Here is a 19,323-nt window from a genome sequence, read left to right on the forward strand (position 1 = left end):
ATAATTTAAACTTGGAAAGCATTGTTTTGAGGAATGTGATATGATTAAAGGCAAAGCTAGCCAACAACATGAACCATGATGCTTATCTACTGGGAGATGCTTGGATATAGAACCTGCAGCTTGTGAGCTAGTTCGTTTTAGGACTTGGGGTTTAAGCAAATTAAAAGTATATCCATGACAATATAAAGCATATTGCAACTTACAACCGTGAACATTACACGGATTTTTGTACACTTTTTACTTTTAGATGTGTTAATCTCACGATTGTCGAAAAGTAAATGATTCTCAATAATAATATACATACATCAACTGTTATTCAAAATATTATATATTTTTGCAATGTTTCACCCATTCTTTATTTCTTCAATTGGCAGGAAGAAAGTACGCGGATGTTAGGTAGTGAGCAGTGATGAGGTACACCCCTGGATGGTATACTATCTCCATCAAGATATTTCCTTTACTAAAAGTTGAAAAATGAAATATTACCTTGCTGTTTGGGAAAAAACTGAAGCCTCTCCTAATAGCCAACTTATGAATATGAACTTTTTTTTCTTTATTTGGCAGAGAGATGCCTGAATGAGTAGTAGTGATTTCTAGAGCCAGCTGCTAGTTAATAGTTGGTTGGATGTGGATCCTTTATTCATAAATCTGGAATATAGATCTACCAGACGAATCCATAACGACGGTATGGAAAAGTAAGTACATAAATACAAGAATTGTTAGGCTTCATGGTCCAAGATTATTATTCAGCGGCGGAGAGTGATGGCTGTCTGGTGAGATTTGAGATACAGGATCAACGAACACTCAAGCCTGCTTCTATCCATCATGTATTCATTGTGGGTCTCAAGAATTATTGGCCATGTCCTACAGTTTCTCCCTCCTAATAAATTAGATTCGAATTCGAACATGCAACATCCGGTACTTACGGTGGATGGAAATGCCTCTGTTTCGCTAAAAAAAGTTTCATGGAGGAAAAATGTTCAGGGGCCCTCATGTTCCCCCCACACTCACTTTTTAGCTGGTTCAAATTTGTAGCTGGTCATCATGCAACTATTCATCACTACTTTGATCTGTTGTAGAATCTAATTGATTCTCCCCATGAAGTTGGAAGTTGAAACAAAGTCAGTCTCTAACTTGGAAGCTTTTTAAAGAGACAAATCACAGTATCAGCAAGAGATTTGCTGATAACTGGTGCAGGTCGAAATTTATAAGATTTGTAATGTGAAAAATTTTCAATCTCTACTACGGATTCATTAGGATCTTGTTGAAACTTGGAATATCATGCAGCAGGAAATAGAAATGATAGTTTGACGAACTATATTTGATTCTTAGGGATATAAAACAAGAGACAATAAAAGAAAATCACTACTTTGAGTCTGAAAATAAAAAATAAAACGAATTGGGTGAAAGGAAAAAAAAAAATAACGGTTGAAGCTCATCTGCAAGGAAAATGTGGCATACACATGATAAGTGCATATAAAGTCTACATTTTTTGGGGAGAAGATAAGTCTTCCTCATTTTCTTCTCGTTTTCATTCAATTGCTTCCATGCTTGTACACGATAAAGACCTTAATTCTCAGAAGTCTATCTACACTAAGCATGACATATATGAATGCAGATCAACTGATCAAGTCACTTGGTTTTGTTTCATTGGTTAATTCAACATGCAAACAGGACCACATATTTCCTATCCAGAATATCATTATTAGTGCCTCGATAAGTACATTGACAATACACCACTTCTCCAAATTAATTCTACGAAATGATTAGATCATTAATTCATGAAGACTCCAACAAGATTCCTGCCAATATACGAAGCAGCATGACTATCACAATATACTAGTGTAGGAGCTCTAGTTTAAATCTCGTTTCTTCATTCAATGCCTTGTCCAAGTTAACTTAGTGAATTTGGCTTTGTCATCGCTTCTTCAATCCACCACCTTGGCTTCTTCTCTTCCACGCCGCCGAATATGCCCCCAAAAAAGTATACTAAATCCCTTTGTACCGTTTCTGTACAAGAAGCTACCTAGTCGGCTTCCATATACCAACGTACACCTCTGTGTGCATCTCTTTTCATCCATAAGTCATGGTGTGAGGCCTTTCTTACATAGCGCGCACAGGATTCTTTCTGCTGTTTCTACATAAGTCTTTTGAGGATCATGTATGTACCTGCTCACTTGGCTGACTGCATAAGCTATATTCAACAGAGCAACTGTCAAGTAGATCAGCTTCCCAACATTTTTTTTATGTTGGCCAAGTTCTTACACGGGTTTCCAATCCCGTGATTCGCTTTTGTGTGTATCTGTCGTCCTTGCTCCCATTTTATCGACAAGGAAATCTGGTAGCAGTTTCTGATCTACGAAGAACTGTGCCTTGACTGTTTGCAGCTTGGATCAAAATTCACACCAGTTCATGCGTCCAGCCTGCTTTTCAATATAGGCTGTCCTGTCTTCTTCAGAAAGGTGAAAGAAGTAGGCTTTGAATGTACTCCCCCTGAGCGCTACATTGAACTTTTTGGAAATCTGGTTTTTCTTCATCAAATCGCCCGTCATGGGATGATAAAATATGTGATGTTTCTTCTGCATCAGCAAGGGTTCCGCTTTTGAGAGGGTGGGCACCCAAGAAATTAAATCTGTAATTGGTCGACACTCGCGCTCTTCTCTCTCAACACAAATTTTCATATCTTTGTCTTCGACTCAGGTGTCTTAGATCCCGTGACTAGTGAAGAAACAAGCTTGATGAATATGAAACCGAATTTGGATGCCAGAGCAGTCACGGTTGCTATTGGATCACACGTATGATTGTCCTTTGTGCAATGCATGCTTGGAGTAAAAGCTCCTTGTGTTGAAGTTCTCTGAGTACTGGTGTTGGAAGAATCTGTGCTAATATCAGGTTCATTAGTTTTAACATTTTTCACCTTGTGACGTGCTTCTTCTGCCATGAATATAGAGCAGGCGGCACTCAAAGCAGGAAGATCTGAAGTCACGGCAATCTGGCTTGTCAATTGCTCATACCCATGGCCGAGACCTAAGCAGGACCTCCACGTTCTGTCTAAACTGTTGTATGGTTATACGATGTATGGAAGAGGATGCGTGATATGTATGATGCTGTGCATATTTTATAAACTGCCTTCTACAGAGGACATGTGCCGTCACAGCGATTTACTTTCGCATGCTTTTGCCGTAATCTTTGCCATGGTTAAAACATTTACGTACCATTCTTAAATATGATGAATGAAATAGAAGAGTAACAGGATTGACCGTTTGTCTTAAGTTCCTTTTACTGGCTCGGTCGGTAGTGGTGTTTGGTATCGAAGCGGAATTGGGGCCAGTACGGTAATGGATTACAAAGACTGACTGCAAGGAAGAAATGCATCAGCAACTCACGAACCTAGCCTTGATACCATGTTAAACATCTATCCTGCAGACATCAAGAAACCATAACAACGAAAAATAAGAGGACATGGGAAAAGCTATGACTGGTTTAATGTGGTTCGGCCATTGGACCTACATCCACTAGGAAAACACCAAGCTAGGTAGTTTTTCATTGATGCTACCATTGAACGCAGCCATCAACAATATCCCATGCCCATCATGATCTGCTTGAAGGGAGCTTCAGCTGAGCCGGTCTCAAGGACCATGGTGCACACCACTCGTCATAAAAATCAAATGTTATTGCCCGATAAACTGGACATATCATTTGGAACGATAAGCTTCTGCCGGAGCAAGCACCAAGTCAAGAAACCACGATTACTTTAACAATTGAAGTGACCTCGTTAGCAGCACAAAAGGGTGCCGACCCTCCCAGCAAACAATTGACGACTTCTATTTGTTACAAACCTTATTTAATTCGTACTCTACAACAAAGACCAACCATTTATCAACAATTGAAACAAAATTTGATCATTAATATACAAATAAAGAATAAGATCTGCACAAAAGCATCTTGAGCTCAAGCTAATCCCGAGGATTCCTGAGACTGGGAAACGGAGCGCGTCCCAGACGTAGAGGGGCCTGCAGAATTAGAACCGGAAACATGGATCATCCTAGATGTGGAAGGACCCATGGGGTTGCTGGTGCCACTGGCTCCAGCAGTGACATTAGTACTGCTAGCACTAGAGCGTGAGGAGGATCCAGCAGAACGACTCGTGCTGGAGATACCATATGATGTTGATCCGGGCTTGGAATGTCTCCTGTATCTCTGCCCATGGAAACCGGGCCTAGTTGGCTCTTCTTCAATGTTTCCAGGTTTTTTGTGAAAGAGGGTCACCACTCGGTTCATTAGTGGCCGCAGTTGTGGGTCAGCTTGCGTGCATAGAAGCCCAATGTGTGTGCACATCTTCACTTGCTCAACTTCTGCTGATGCAGCCAAGGTTGGATCCATAATCTCCAAGCTTCGGTCTTTCTTAAACAACCTCCAAACCTAAATATAAGAAAAAGGAAAATAAGATATTATTATCGCTTTCAATACTTGTGCATATTATCATGTTAACAGAGCACGTGCCAATATTATCTGGAGGACCTAACCAAAGCAATGAATCAATCAAGAATTTACAAATGTTCTGCCCCAGCTCATCACTTAAGAGGTTCATTCAAGTTCCATGTGTAACCAATCTCTTTTCAGTAATGATTGAAAACCAGAGCCAAATAAACCAGTATGATTTAACTTTTGGACTCCAAAACTAACAAGTAAACTGTGTTTCTGATCATGCATTTGACAAAGATCTTAGAGAGAGTCACCAATTTGGGCAGTTCCCACACACTTACCCATTCTAGCAAGCACTGCGCCTCAGGTAAGGGTTGAAAAGTGGAGTTCTTTTTCCCACTTATTATCTCCAAGACAACAACGCCAAAGCTAAAAACATCAGCTCGCTCCGACAAATCCCCATGCATTACATACTCTGGTGCCATGTATCCACTGCAATTTGCCACCAGTAAGTAAAACCAGTTAGCAACAATTTACAAGCAGTGGTTCTTCTAAAAGAAAGAAACAAGAACTTAAGAGTTCACATCTTTCCCTTCATTTGCAAGATGCAAACCATATAGAATGAAGAACATACTTCGTACCCGCCACACGTGTATTGACATGAGTCTTGCCATCTTCAGGAAAGAGTCGAGCCATGCCAAAGTCTGATATCTTCGGTTGCCATCTCTCATCAAGAAGGATGTTTCCAGCTTTAATGTCACGATGGATTATACGGCAATGTGCACCTTGGTGGAGGTAAAGCAATCCTCGTGCCACTCCATGAATTATATCAAGACGTTTAGGCCAGTCCAGCTTGCTGCGTTTCTGCGGATCTGAAAAAAGAACCACTGTCCATGAGATGTTCTCCTGACTTATTTGAGACAAATGTGGTTTTTAGAACAAGATAAACGAGGAGGATAGTTCTCCACTCCATCTATAGGAAATTTAGTTAGCAGAATCATCAACCATAACAACAGAACCAACTCAACAGCATCATTCATCACAGAGAAAAAAGTTACCACATTGTCCATTATTCTATATGAGTCTTGTAGAAAAATAAAAGCTTGGCCATCAAGAAACGGGATAAATGTACGGAGCACTCCAGTTGTTAAAACAGGGAAAAAACAAGTTTTAACTTCTGAAAAGGAAAAAACTATTGAAATTGATATCAAATTCTCCTAGTTTTCTAAGAAATTTAGCCATTAAACAACTATATATTGATGCTACATATGAAGCTGGGAGTCATGGCTTGGTCCCTTCCATTTGTCTTGGTCCTGAACTATCGGCTCAAGAATGATTCAAATCCTACAAGTTGGCCACCTCAACTCTGTCTCCCTTCTTCATCCTTCTTCTGTATATATTGGCAAGGTCAGGGGATAAAACCATGAAAGCATAATTATGCAAGTACGAGCACATTCTTTTTGGTCCATTGAAAACCTTCCAATGCTTTAGGTCCCATATATTCTCATCATAAAAAAACTAAAATAATCATACCAACTAGGAGGTTAGTCCTCCATTCCATCGAGAGGAAACATAGTTAGCAGCATCATCAACCATACAACACAACCAACTGAACAGTGTCATTCATTCAGGAAGATAAGTTACTGCCAATTATTCAATATGTGTCTCTAGCAAATGAAGGTTTAGCCGTCGGGAAGAGAAATAAGTAAGAGGAGTTCTCCAGTTGCTAAGACTGGCTAAAAACAAGTGTAACTTAAATTGAAGCACACATTTGGCCTCCATTGATATCAAATTCTACTAATTTTTTAGGAAATTTATCATCAACATTAAATACTGACACTAAGGATGAAGCCAAAGTCACGGTTTGGTCTCTTTCATTTGTTAGTTCAAGAATGATTCAAATCCTATAAGTAGGGCACCTCATCCCTGTCTCGCTTGTTCATCCTTCTTCTCTATATATTGGCAAGGTCATGAGGTGAAAGAAAGCATAATTATGCAGGTACCCGCACATTCCTTTTGACCCGTTTAAAATCTTCCAATGCTTTAGATCCCATTTATTCTTATCATAAAACTGCTAAATAATTAGACCAATTAGGAGGTTAGTCCTAGATTCCATCTACAGGAAATATAGTTAGCAGCACCATCAACTGTAAAACACAACCAACTCAACAGCAACATTCAACTGAGGAAGAGAAGTTACTGTCCATTATCCTATATGGTCTATTAGCAAATAAAAGCTTAGCCATCAAGAAGAGGAATAAATAAGAGTGCTCCAGTTGTTAAGACAGGCAAAAACAAGTGTAAATTAACTCAAAATACTTGTTTAGACTTCTGAAAAAGAAAAACCAATTGAAATTGATATCGAATTCTCAATTTCTAGTAAATTTAGCTGTCAAGCACACTATATGTTGATGCTAAGTGTGAAGCTAGAACTCATGGCTTGGTCCCTTCCTTCTGTTTCGGCCCTGAACTATTGGCACAAGAATTGTTCAAATTCCTTGGCCATCCCTGTCCCCATTGTTCATCCTTATTCAGGATACATCCGCAAGGTCGTGAGGTGAAAGAAAGCATAATTATGCACGTCTCTGCACATCCTTTTGGTTCACTGAAGATTTTCCAATCCTTTACCATCCATGCTCATCAAGAAACTGCTAATAATTAGACTAATTTCTGAGAGGCTATTACTTGGTTAAATAAGCTCGACAATGAATGTAAGGGAAAAATAAATAATTAGGAATGCGCCTAGTACATTCAGTCAGACTTCTAGTCCAAGTATCTCCAGCACAAAAGAGAACCATCTACTAAGGGGAAATTATGTAGCTAATGTTGCTGATGGGTCGAGGATTGGAGATGCCTCACTTGAGCCTCCGTTCCTGACTTTAAGCCAGCAGCATGTAAATAACCTTCTGCCGCCTTATCAGATAAAAGGCTCTCAATCACAACCTAACTGTCCATGTCATGTTCTCAATCCAGTCAGCAACCAATAGGATTTGGTTTCCACCATGAATGGTAGTATAGTTCCAAACCAAATAAACTGAAGTTATGTTCATATTCTCAAGTACCACTACAAGCATACAAGTTTACTTCAAATTTAAGGTAGGCAATAAGAAGAAGAGGTTTTCTGTTGTCCTTTAAAAGGCTAAGTTTTAATAGTAGCATATACGCGTTTTTCTGAGATGATCTTTTGAACCTGCAAGGAGAAGACAACCAAAGTGCAGAAAGAAGAAAACCGCAATCCAGTTATCCTTCAGAGACAAAACGTAGAGAGAAAGCGAAGGACCAAAAGGGTTGGACAAGGGAGGGGAACGAGGAGAAAAGGCAAATACCAAAGAGGTGCTTGTCGAGGCTCTCGTTGTGCACATACTCGTAGACGAGGATCGGCTCGACGCCCTCTGTACAGTAACCCAGCAGGTTGACCACGTTCCTGTGCTGCACGCGAGAAAGGAGCTCCGCCTCGTTCTTGAACTCCTTCTGCCCCTGCCTCGACGCGTGAGACAGCTTCTTCACCGCGATCTCCCTCCCATCCCTCAATGTCCCCTGCTTCCATCACACCAATCAAAAAGAATTAAAACCCACAGACGAAGAGGCGACCTCCAAAGGAAGAAAGAAACCAACATGGGGATTACAAGACCAGGAGTAAGCACCTTGTAGACGGGTCCGAAACCACCTTCACCGAGCTTGTTCCCCAGATGGAAATTGCGGGTGGCTGCAGACAACACAGTGAGAGAGAAGACCCTCTGCTCCTGAACTGCTATGGCTTGCAAATCTTCCTCCTCGCGGCCTGCATCTCAATGGGTCAGTACCATGTGTTTTCGTTAGACTGTCTTTGCAATTGATGTTCAAGGCGAGAAAAAGACAAAGAGGGTCAGGCTATTTCTCTCTTCTTCTGATTCTACCTTCGGAATGGCGAGATTTGAAGGGCTTGGTGATGCTGCCGATGAGTTTACTAATTTTTGACATGATCAAGCGGAGATGTTCGTACACTGTAAAGGGGCAAACGAGAGGGCGAGCTCGCTTCCGTGACCAGCAGGCAAGATGTAAAGGAGAAGGCGGCCACCCTCCCTCTCTCTCTCTCTCAACGACGAAAACACATGGTTTGACGCTCGTTTGTTTGGTACTTTTCTCTGGAAAGTATCTTATAAGGAGGCGCGTGAACAGGGGCAGACTGAGGTTGCAGCGATGCTTCCCGAAGTTGACACCCATCCGCGGCAACTACAACCACCGTGAGACAAACACGCGCCCTTATGGATTTTGACCCTTTTGTAATCTAAACTTCGTGAATCTTTTCATGCGTTCGGGAGAGCCCTGTTTACCTTCTCCGGACTCTCAACCTCCTCCAATGTATCTGTCTTCTATCCTCAAAATCAGGCCTCCTAGAAGCAAGTGGGAATGGTACGAAAATTTTACAGTGTTTCTTCTTGTATTTATGAATGCATGCATTTATATACTTAATTTATTTCTTCATTATATCAATAGTTTCTCTGATTATCTTATTTAACGTATTTGACTTAGCTGATTAGTTTCTTTTTTGTCGACAGTGATCTTCGACTCTGTCTGCAGGGCAATCTCAGGCTGCCTATGTGAAAGATAATATTCCCCAAATAGCGTAAGTTGGGGTAATACGGAGCAGATGTTGGCTGAATACTGTTGGAGGAGGAGTTCTTCAACTGGCTTGACATGTTTGAGATACGAACAGGAAGGAGTCAACAGGCTACCGATGAGTCGACTAAGTAGATTAGTTTGGCGGCTGCCGCCAGCTCTATTTGGTTGCTTAGATTGGGAGTTGCCTCTCTCAATCGGTGGCGGAAATAGGATTTCACTTTGGACGAGCGAAGGACCAACGATCCACTGAATAAAATTTCTGAAACTCTTTCATATGAGTCAACTATACTTTTTATAAGTTCTATTGGGACAACTAAGGTTATCGAAAATTTTAATAAGCAAAATTTTATTTTTCAAAACCTCAAGAAGCTGCGAGGGCTATGGCCCCTGCTCTAGAAGAATTACAGTTACAGCGTGGATCATGTTACATCTGAATTTGAAACAAGAAGCCTAAAATAAGATCCATCGGGAATAAATTCCATACGAAAAAAAAAATGACATGCATTAGAACAAAATTTTCTGCAACCTTACCAAGTTCCAAACAACCCTTGAGGTCGTAATCGGGATTCCCTTGAGAAAAAGGTTTGTATGCAAGAAGACGAGATAAATCTCTCCTTGGCAATATGAGGAACCAATTCTAAGACTACGTTTAAAAAAAGCATGCTTTAATTTAGGGAGGAGGTCTCGGGTAATGTCATCCAAGGTTATCCAGAAAGAAAGAAAAAAAAAAAAAAGAGAAAGAAAAATGTCTTAGACAAATTCATCAAGGTAATGAAACTGTTGGGAAAAAGGTTTAGACCTACCATAGGCTTACTGGCTTGGGCATTTGTCAATAAAGTGTTCTTAGACTCTTTCACACAAGGGTTTTTTTCAGGCTTGCTTATATATATAGACCAACGAATCTAAAGTCGAACCTGAAATGTATGACATCATATCAGGTTGCTTATATTGGGAGCTGCCACTGGTTAGTTTTACGTGGGCAAAGGAACATACCATCTAAGCACCAACGCCACTCAAACAAGAGCTGAGCTGCCTACTGGTTACTGACCCAAGTCAGCCTCACTATATTCTTTAGGATTTGCGTTATATTCCTCGAGGCTGTTTGACAACATGAATAATAACACAGTGTTACGTGAATTTGCTTTGATCTTTGAAACAGATTCATAATTCTTGTTAGCAAACACTCTCTCAAAACATTATGTCATTTTCCATTTCTGCATTTTAAGCACTACCAAACCAAGTGACCACCACCACTCGAAGCCTCAAATCTACCAGTCTTGTTCATATTCGCCCGTGTTGCACGTATCTTAGAAGCCCTTTGGCGATAAAGGTTTAACTCTTATAAATTTAAAATATTTCAAATGATTTTTTTTTTAATTCAAAAACGAAAAACATGGTGATACAAGTGGATACGAAATAATAACATTGAAATCTACCACATGTTGAATGTGTGCACCATATTAATTTGCAGGGACCATGAATTTAGGATTATAGACTATGTCAACCTCCAAATAAAATTTCTCCATCGGACACAGGGTAATGGGAGATTAGTTTCAAATGTCATCAACAGGAAATCAACATCATGTGAGGTAAAGGTATGGAGTATGTGATTAGAGCCAAAGAGTTTGAATGTCTGGATATTAATATTATGTGACAAGAAATCAACATCAAAATCCATAATCCGTTGAATTAATGAGGCCTAGCTCCAGTTTGATTGAAGATTAGGTGAGGGAAGGCTTGGTCTTAAGTTCGTAGATTAGAAAAATACCAAGATCATGACAAAGAGACTCTTGGAAAAAAAAAAGCAAAAAGACAACCAGTTTCTTGCTATGCAAGATATCTGAACTTAGATGTCACTACCACGAACGACTTCACCGGATAAAAACTCAGGTCAAATTTTCTGGCATCGGCGCTGCCCAACTCATTTGCTCAAATTTGCATATAAAATACATATATAAATTTATGCATGAGTGTCGTCCGGTTGACTTTAGCATATGCTTGCTGTCAAGAGTTGGCAGCATGCTGACGGTGACCAAACGCGAGGTCAGCTGCTGAAAGGCCAGAGAAAAAACATAAATAGATGCGGAAGTTAAACGGGAATTCACTGCTCACTACCTTCAAGTTCTACACAGCTTGCTTCATGTGACAGCGACCATGTCAGAATTTAAACCCAGGTCCTTCTGTCCAGTATGCTACAATCTCTTGGAATTCTCTTGGGACAACCTCAGTAAGCCTTTGAACATGTCAAAAGTGAAGTTTTTCTCCACAGCCACGTTGGTGATAATCTTGTCTAGAACAAGAAACAAGGACGTCCATAGCATCTTTGCTAAGTAGTAAAATTTACATCTTCAAGGGCAGACTGCCTATATAAAATTTTAAAAAGGCACATGTTAAAATTTTAAGACTATAGTTCGGTTTTCATGACGGAAAAATTCTTACCTCCTCCCTTAGTTTTAAGGGATAAAATAATGTGGCAGTGACGAGCCTGAGTGGTTGACTGGAGGCACAATTTTTTCTCATCAATAATATAGGAGACCGGGTCAGAAGTCATGTATGTAAGTAGTCAGCCCTTTAACTCCGATTCAAGTTGCAAGACAAAGTCAGAGCTGCATTTATCTTCCAACCGAATGAAGCGCGTCTGGCGTTTAAGCATATGTATGCCACTCATCATACTCACCTCTACATATGCACGCTTTCTTAGTTTTCTTCCGTTCTACAGCCTCACCTCTGCCGCTTCTTCCAGTTGCTGGTTAAGTTTGACCATTACCTCGCTTTAAAATGAAATCGTATCACAATAAATTATCTTGTAAAATCATTCAGCCGCATCTTTATCCTAGAATTGGAAGTCATACGTCCAATCCCAGAGTTGAAAACCCTTCTCCAGTCCAACCAAGTTAATGGTGTGCGGAGATCTTTTCCCTTCTCTCAAATGCAACTCGATTTGACAATCGCACGGACCCAACAATCTGAAGATTCTGTTTGGAAAAGAAGCTGCATGGAAACAACAGCTGCTGCGCTTTGCCCAAATTTCTGATCGGTAAAGTGCAACCTGACAAAAAGGAGGGGAAACTATCGGCTGTACCATACAAGAAGAGGCGTGTCCTTGATTCTGTTATGTGCAGTGCTCAAACTGGTGCAGTATATTGCCTTCATGATGTAAGCCCAAATCTACTTTCTGAGAGATGCCCAAAGGAAACCAAATCATGGCTGCTTGTTAATTAGCGGTCATGGTGCGGCCTACCACATCAACCCCTTTGGGAGTTCAGACCCTCCATATCCTTGAGGATCGGTAGTGAAGACGCTGACAACTTGAGACAGAAAGTCGTCGTCTGGTTTCGAGGTAAAAGTGTAGAACGCAGGGTTTGTCGACAAACAGAACAACTAGAAGTGCATCCATATATTTGGGATTGAATACATACAACTTGAACTTACGATTTCCATCTGAATGTCTCTGTCCTTGATTCCAATCTTTTATATTTCTCAAATCCAGAGTATTGGGAACTCTGGTTCATGAAAAGTGGAAAACAAGGTACTTGATAAAGATTCTGTCTGTCTTGCTATTCCGTTCCCTTCACACTATCGCAGGCAGGATTCGACAATCCAAATAGCATAAAATCTCATTTGGCGCAAACCGCAAACAAGGCACTTTGTTTGGAAGGGGAGAGAAGCCTATCCAGGAAGTCAAATCCTTTCCAACGGGTGCCCCCTGATCCATCAGAAGGTCCTCATAGGTTTTTTGGGGTGAACGGAAGCTGTTCGAAGAAGAGCCAAAACTTTTCTTCATTTTTCTGCCCTAAGAGGTTGCTTCGGGTATGCACCACCACTGTTTGCAGTATAGAAGAGTAAAATGTCTACAAAAAGGAATCAAACAGATTCTCACCAACCCATTAGCCCAACCAGCTACGCTACACCTTTTAGGACGGCAGCCTATCTTTCTCGCATACCCTTGAAAAAAAAAACCATTGCCTCCCTGGGTCTGGCATGGCTGATCTGCCCAACAGCCAGTTGCTGGTTGTCAACTTCCTACATAAGCTAAGGCATGCAGAGGCCCTCGCAGTAATACTCGCCTCAGTGTTTTATGCCGCCGGATGAGCGACTATGTCGCTCTATGCATATACGTCCAAGTTGAGAAACTGGCTCACATTGACCAAGCACGTACAAGTTTGACAAGCCTACTTGCATTTTTTCTCCTGATACTTTACATGTTGAGTGCACGAACTTTGTCTAGAGGCACTCTTGAAGTTTCATGCTCTGGGACGTTCTACAACTTTGTCTTTTAGAGTCTTTTGCTGTGCCTGCCTCTGCTAACCAAAAGTAGTCGCAGGGTGGGGATACCGCCCTTTGTGATCTGGAAAGGCATCAATCAAGACTTTACACGCTAAATTCTGGGACAGGTCACAAAAGCGTCTAAGCGACGAAATGCAACCTAAGAATCTAGCATCTAAAAGAGCTTCGTATCTCATATCAAATGCCCCGTGCAAGAAGTCCGCAGACGACTTTCGCTCAACTGTGCAAAAGCTCTTGGACAGCCCCAAAGCTTGATAAAGCAACATCATTGCAGAAGACAGACCAAGAAGGCACTCGGATGATGCAAGGAAAATGTTGTCCTTATGAAAAACTAGGACGGCTAGTTAACTGCATCAAATTGTTCAGTAAAAAATAGGTTTTTCAAGAGACAACTATCTTATTACATCACTTTCTCACTAGCAATATTTGTCTATAGGCTGAGGGAATGATAATCTTCTTTCTTTCTCTATATCTCTCTCCGTCTCTGTGCAACGCATGCACTCCTACATAAGAGCGGCAGAACTGAAGGACAAAGGAATGACCACAGGCAGCTACAATGTAGATGAAGTGCAGTTCTAATGTAGACAAATTACCAAAAATAATGCATTCATTTGTTTAACGTACACTCATCAGCTGCGGTATATATGAGTTGCGCTTTGCAAACATGCTTATGGTTTTACACGTTATTCTTTCAAAGGAGAGAAATAATCATGGTCTCCTATATTGATGCGATCATCAATAAATTGAAAGGCTTAGAAGCTGTTATCTTTCAAGACAAAATTAAAGCTTCTAAGTATTCATCAATATATGCAAGGCATGGCCAATGGTCTGTCCTGACTCGTACAAGTGTTGAAAATTCAGATACCTCCATTTGGAGGAGGAGATGAAATCTAGGAGGAAGAAATATCAGAACATGTATATATCCCATGTTTCTCTTACCGGGATTTGAATGAGTTTCTCTACCATCAGAAATATACTTCAACTGCTGCGGACCACTGGCATATGGAACCAAGCTGTTAACTTCACTTGTTTGCGTTGGAGACTCTTCCTTCCAAAGAACATCCTTAATTACGCCACCATCTCTAACCACAGTGACTAGAGGCTCACCAATGACGGTAACAACAAAGGATGCCAAAGAACGTTCGACCGCTCCTATAACTACATAAGACGGTGCTTCTAACAGCTTGACACTTCTTGTACCGCTAATAGCAGCCACACCTTTTCCGCCTTTAAGCGCGAATACTTCTCTGCCAAAGGTACTGGCATCTCCGCACGCTTCCCATAATGAATGGAAAAGATCTGAGTAATAATCAGGAAGTGATTCGTCTGAAATCTCTGGAGGGGCTTTAAGAAACATGTCTTCGATACCCACCGTGACACTATGGAGCTTCCCTGAGATGGATTGTCCATTATCAATATTCGCCTCGATCGTAACATCTACAGCCCCAGGTACTGGCTCTCGAGGCTCCAATTCAATTATCACTAAGGCTCCAAATGCTCCATATCTATTCATATCATCGTGGGTGAGACTTAAGTGTCCCTTCTGCTCAGTTGTCACCCCATTTTTTGAATAAACAGTAACAGAATTTTCTTCCTGGGCACCCATAGAGAAATCATTGGCATCTGTTGATGGTCTAGCAAGAAGCAAAGGAATTCGGAATGGTGGAATTCGACCATAACGTGCATAAGATGAGAAGGAAACAGTTATTGCATACAGTGCCAACTGTCTCCTATTTCCATCTGAATCTGCAACCTGCAAATCAAGCCCCAAAAGATGGTTTGAGGACGCAGACTTGAATGTCAGCATACACGGTATTCTGATCTTGACTCCTGGCATGTGGCGGAAGTCTGGGATAATTGCGAAATGCCTTCTGAGTGTTCCCAAAAGTTCTGCGACATTTGAATCCATAACACGCAATGGTTCCTGAGGCGCATGCCTTATCTCAGATTCTATGAAGTTCAAACCATCTGAAGGGACTCCAGTATCAGGATCTGAGGTGACGGTTGACGGGTCGTTTAAAAGATAACTATGGCCGCCATCTTCAATCACCTGACTTGGGATAGTCAATGACCATGATTGCTTCACGATAAGTGGTACAACCCGTTCAAGAAGAATATATGAAGAAATATCACGTGTTTTATTCACATCACGAAAAGCTGTAGGAGACTGCGACTGGAGAAATGAGGAAAGGTGGGTAGATGATGCATCCCCCGGAAGCTGCTCCCCAAGGTTCAGAATGTGCCTCAGTTTCTTCCCAGGAATGCATACAAGCATCCTCAAATAAATCCTGCAAACATCATCGAAGCTCTCATCAGAAAAACCAATAGCGAAACGTTCTAACGTGAATTGGTATCGTGAGTTCAAAAGATGTTGAACCAAACAAAAGATATGAAACAGCAGCCCAGATGTTTAGTCGCACCTTGCATTATCACGAACCTCCAAGTCCGGAAAGAACTGACAGACGAAGGAAAGAAGGCGTGATAACCCACCGAATATTCTAGAACTATGATGATACATAAGCAACGTTCTGCATATGCTTAGCACTTTACTTCCTTGTGACCAAGGCATCACTCCTTTTTCTGGAGCATAATTTTTCACTAGAGCAACAGTGAACGTTGTAAGCAACTCCAGCAAAGAACGTGGAGGTATTGCAACAGTCTCTGCAATTCTGTCAAAGATTGGGAAGTACGATGTCAACCATTGATCTGGCGCAAGCTTGCCAAGTAACTGTGTGTCCAACGTCTGTAGCAGGCGTTCTCCTAACCATTTGTGGGAGCCACAACCCAGCAGCCGGTCAACGAAGGTAACAATAACAGGAACCATTCTCCGAAACTCCAGCAATGTTTTAACAAGCAGAGTCTGAAGAAAGCGAAATCCAACCCACATATGTTACACCGATGAATGTACTTGTGAAGTACCAATGAAAGAAAAGATATTCAAGATATGAAAGTATACCCGCAGCATGCAGAAGCTGGCAGATTCTGTGAAAATCACTGTAACCGAAGAATCAGGTACTTCATGGGGTATAGCACTTATCGAAAATTTATGCAGCATTCGGAAGGCCACGAGGGTTTCCGTGCTATTTGGCGGCAACCATTTGAATGCTGAAACGCAATGCAGGCCATCCTCAAAAAGCTTCGTCGTCCGAACCCCACAATCCAAATCGCTCTGGGAGCCTCTCTTCTCCATAACAGGGTCTTCAGACCGCTTATTGGCCGAAGGAAGCAACGCGGCAAGTGAATGATCAAGACGGATGATACAATGCACCAGCAAATCCAGTTTGAGTGCTTTTAGTGCGAGCGGGTCGAACACATGTGGGTAGAATTGGGAGGCCATGGTAACGATGGTCTGTTTCTTGTCCTTCTTCAAGCAAAAAACTTCCAAACCTAACAACCAATGCACCGACAGCAACCGGAACACAAGTTGCGCCGAAACCTCCTTGGAGATCAACGCCAATCGGTCAGCAATTTTGCCCTCTTCACCGTCGAAAGCATCGGAAAATTTCGAGTACAGCATCAAAATAATGTGGCAGAGTATAGGATCATAAGAATAAATCAAGCCAGAGAACTGCACCTTCAAGAGGGAAACCTGCAAACCTAACACCACGGCGACACCCATAAGCATAGACATGAACTCCAGCAATCCGCAAGCCGTAAGAAGCTGCGGCTGCTCAAGAAGGAAGGCAACCACTCGCCGCAATTCCTTCATATTCACGGAACTGAGCTCCCTTCCTGCAAACGATCTCACACCATTTTCGAATTCCGGGGCAGAGGACGAGTTCACCAGAAAATTGGGCCTATTGAAGGGGACCAGAGGGATCGAAGTCGAAAGTATCGAAGGGGAGGATGAAGCAGGAACACCAGGCTTCGCTCGAGCGTTGCTCGTTGTCGCAGAAACAAGATTGTTGACGATGGTGGTCAGTAGGAGGATGTAGTTCTGAGAGGCATGCGTCCTCTCGCTTTGGCACAGGGTCCAGAGATGGCCCAGAATCTCGACGAGGAGACAAGGGTATGCGCGCTCGAGTTCCCGGAGACACTCGCAGGCGACGGCCCGGGATTGCCGGTCAGGGCCATGGTTAGGCCTGTTGATTACCGTCAGGAGGAGCGCCACCAAGCTCTCAAGATGGTGGGGGGCGCGGCGGAGACCGTCAGCGACTATCACCACCGAAGTCATGGACACCATCATCTGCTCCTTCAAGGCGTACGTTACGGAAACACCATCGATCGGCGATTGAACAAGTGCCCTGAGCGCCTGCACCACGCTGCCGAGCGCAGGCTCGGCGTCGAGGGGCTCAATCATGACACTGGAAAACTCCTCGACAAAAAAGATCAACTGGCTTTTGATGGGGAATTCCTTCCTGAGGATGGTGTTGAGGGCGAGCTCCAGGAGAGAAGGGCTCGGGTAGAGCGTGAGCCACTTGGTCTGCGTTGGACCTCCTGATTGGAAATCCTCAATTAGGGATTCCCACTCTGGGAGGGAGAGCTGCTTCCCAGGTTTCTCCATGGGTCTCGGCCGATCAGCGTATGAGAAGGCAGATCTCCGATGGCGGGGAAGGCTCCAAACGGGGTCTCCTTGTTGCTGGTTCAAATTGGTTTCGTTGCTTCATTTCTTCGCCGCAGTGGAGGTGCACCCGATTTCAGATTGAGAAGCATGGAAATGCCTTTGTCCGGATGTACCGATTTAGGGTCTTTTCCTTTCTGAATTTCCGGTTTGGAGAAGGGAAGCCAAGAATCCACCACCATAAGCAGTTGTGTGGGGTTTAGAAAGGGGAAAAGGGGTTAGTCCATCCAGACGTGGAGAGATGCAGAGAGAAAGAGAGAGAGGGCCTGATGGGTTGTTGCTCCCGTTACAGAGGGGCAGGCTGGGAGGCAAACCAACTTAAAATGGGCCTGGCCTGAAAGAGCCAAGTCCTTGACCTGGTTTGGCCAGTATGCTTGCCTTCTATTCAACTTAGATATCCCAGGGATCCAACATCATCCTCTGCTTTTTTGTATCGTAATCAGATCCCATGATTAAGGGTAGCTTGCCTAGTAGGCAGAATAAATCAGTTATGTCCCTTACCATTTTGCTTTCTACGTGATTCACAATAGAACTGTTATAAACGCTCATTCCATGCCTCCTCTGAGGAAGCACTTGCTTAGGGCGGATCCGAGTGTAAATGTAACTGCGAAAAGAACAGATAAATTCCATGTACAGGCCCATCTTTTTGCCTATCATTTTGAAAAACCAGATCACCTTTTATAAAAACTGTCAGACAAATGCTTGAAGTGAAATTATGTTAACTTTGTGAACGAAGAACGTTAGCTGCAAATTTCTAACAATACCATCTGACAATCTGTCATTGAGTTGTACTCTTATAATTTTTAGCTAACACTATTTTTTAGTTAATAAAGTGTATTTCAAGCCTTGATTTGACCGTGTTCATAAAATGCACCCTCATAAAATTACAAAAAATAGTATCCACTTTTAAATTATAGGTAAAAAGTCAACTCAAAATGAAAATTCCGACAAAAAGAAAAAACACACAAATGCTCCTTCCCTTAACAGAATGAGAATGTGCGTTCATCAGGTAGTCATCACCATTCATTAATTCTTGGTCATTCGCCTCTCCAATAATGCCTGCAGCGATGCAAAGCCTAATTTTAGAAAATTAAAAGTGTAACCTGTTTTTGAAAGGCAGGTTAAATTGAGGCTAGGCTCCATGAGAATGAATTCGTGATCGGTTACCAAGCTTGTCATGCCTTTGGCTAAACCATGTTGCTTGTCAGAATTTTTAATGAAAAAGAAAAAACAATTCTCATGCGTCTTTTAGTTGACCAAAGCAGCATGGTGTACCTGAACAAAATTATAACCAAGTTTCTTCGCAAGTTCCTTCCTTGATTGGTTAATGTTTGGAAAGGAAAGACCATCCTTCATTCGAATCGACAGAGTTCCTAATCGAGACTCATAAGCAAGAAAACCATAAAGTTAACTATTTTTCACATAACTTTGTTCAGGTTAGTCATGTC

The 19,323-nt window shown here is 42.0% G+C and overlaps 2 protein-coding genes across 2 annotated transcripts; both read right to left on the bottom strand.

Annotated features, from left to right (window-relative positions):
- Positions 1–3,735: 3,735 nt before the first annotated feature.
- Positions 3,736–8,620, bottom strand: LOC116258324 (cysteine-rich receptor-like protein kinase 43). Its single transcript, XM_031635414.2, has 6 exons — positions 8,322–8,620; positions 8,070–8,206; positions 7,752–7,962; positions 5,060–5,297; positions 4,767–4,917; positions 3,736–4,422 (listed from the first exon to the last, which is right to left on the bottom strand). Exons 1-6 carry the CDS (start codon positions 8,383–8,385, stop codon positions 3,952–3,954), a joined length of 1,272 nt encoding a protein of 423 aa, XP_031491274.1. The 5' UTR covers positions 8,386–8,620; the 3' UTR covers positions 3,736–3,951.
- A 5,275-nt stretch (positions 8,621–13,895) lies between these two features.
- LOC116258878 (uncharacterized) lies at positions 13,896–18,399 on the bottom strand. Its single transcript, XM_031636318.2, has 3 exons — positions 16,271–18,399; positions 15,735–16,174; positions 13,896–15,602 (listed from the first exon to the last, which is right to left on the bottom strand). Exons 1-3 carry the CDS (start codon positions 17,816–17,818, stop codon positions 14,084–14,086), a joined length of 3,507 nt encoding a protein of 1,168 aa, XP_031492178.1. The 5' UTR covers positions 17,819–18,399; the 3' UTR covers positions 13,896–14,083.
- Between the last annotated feature and the right edge of the window lie 924 nt (positions 18,400–19,323).

Source organism: Nymphaea colorata, chromosome 8 (genome assembly GCF_008831285.2).
Source record: "Nymphaea colorata isolate Beijing-Zhang1983 chromosome 8, ASM883128v2, whole genome shotgun sequence".
Lineage (NCBI taxonomy): Eukaryota > Viridiplantae > Streptophyta > Magnoliopsida > Nymphaeales > Nymphaeaceae > Nymphaea > Nymphaea colorata.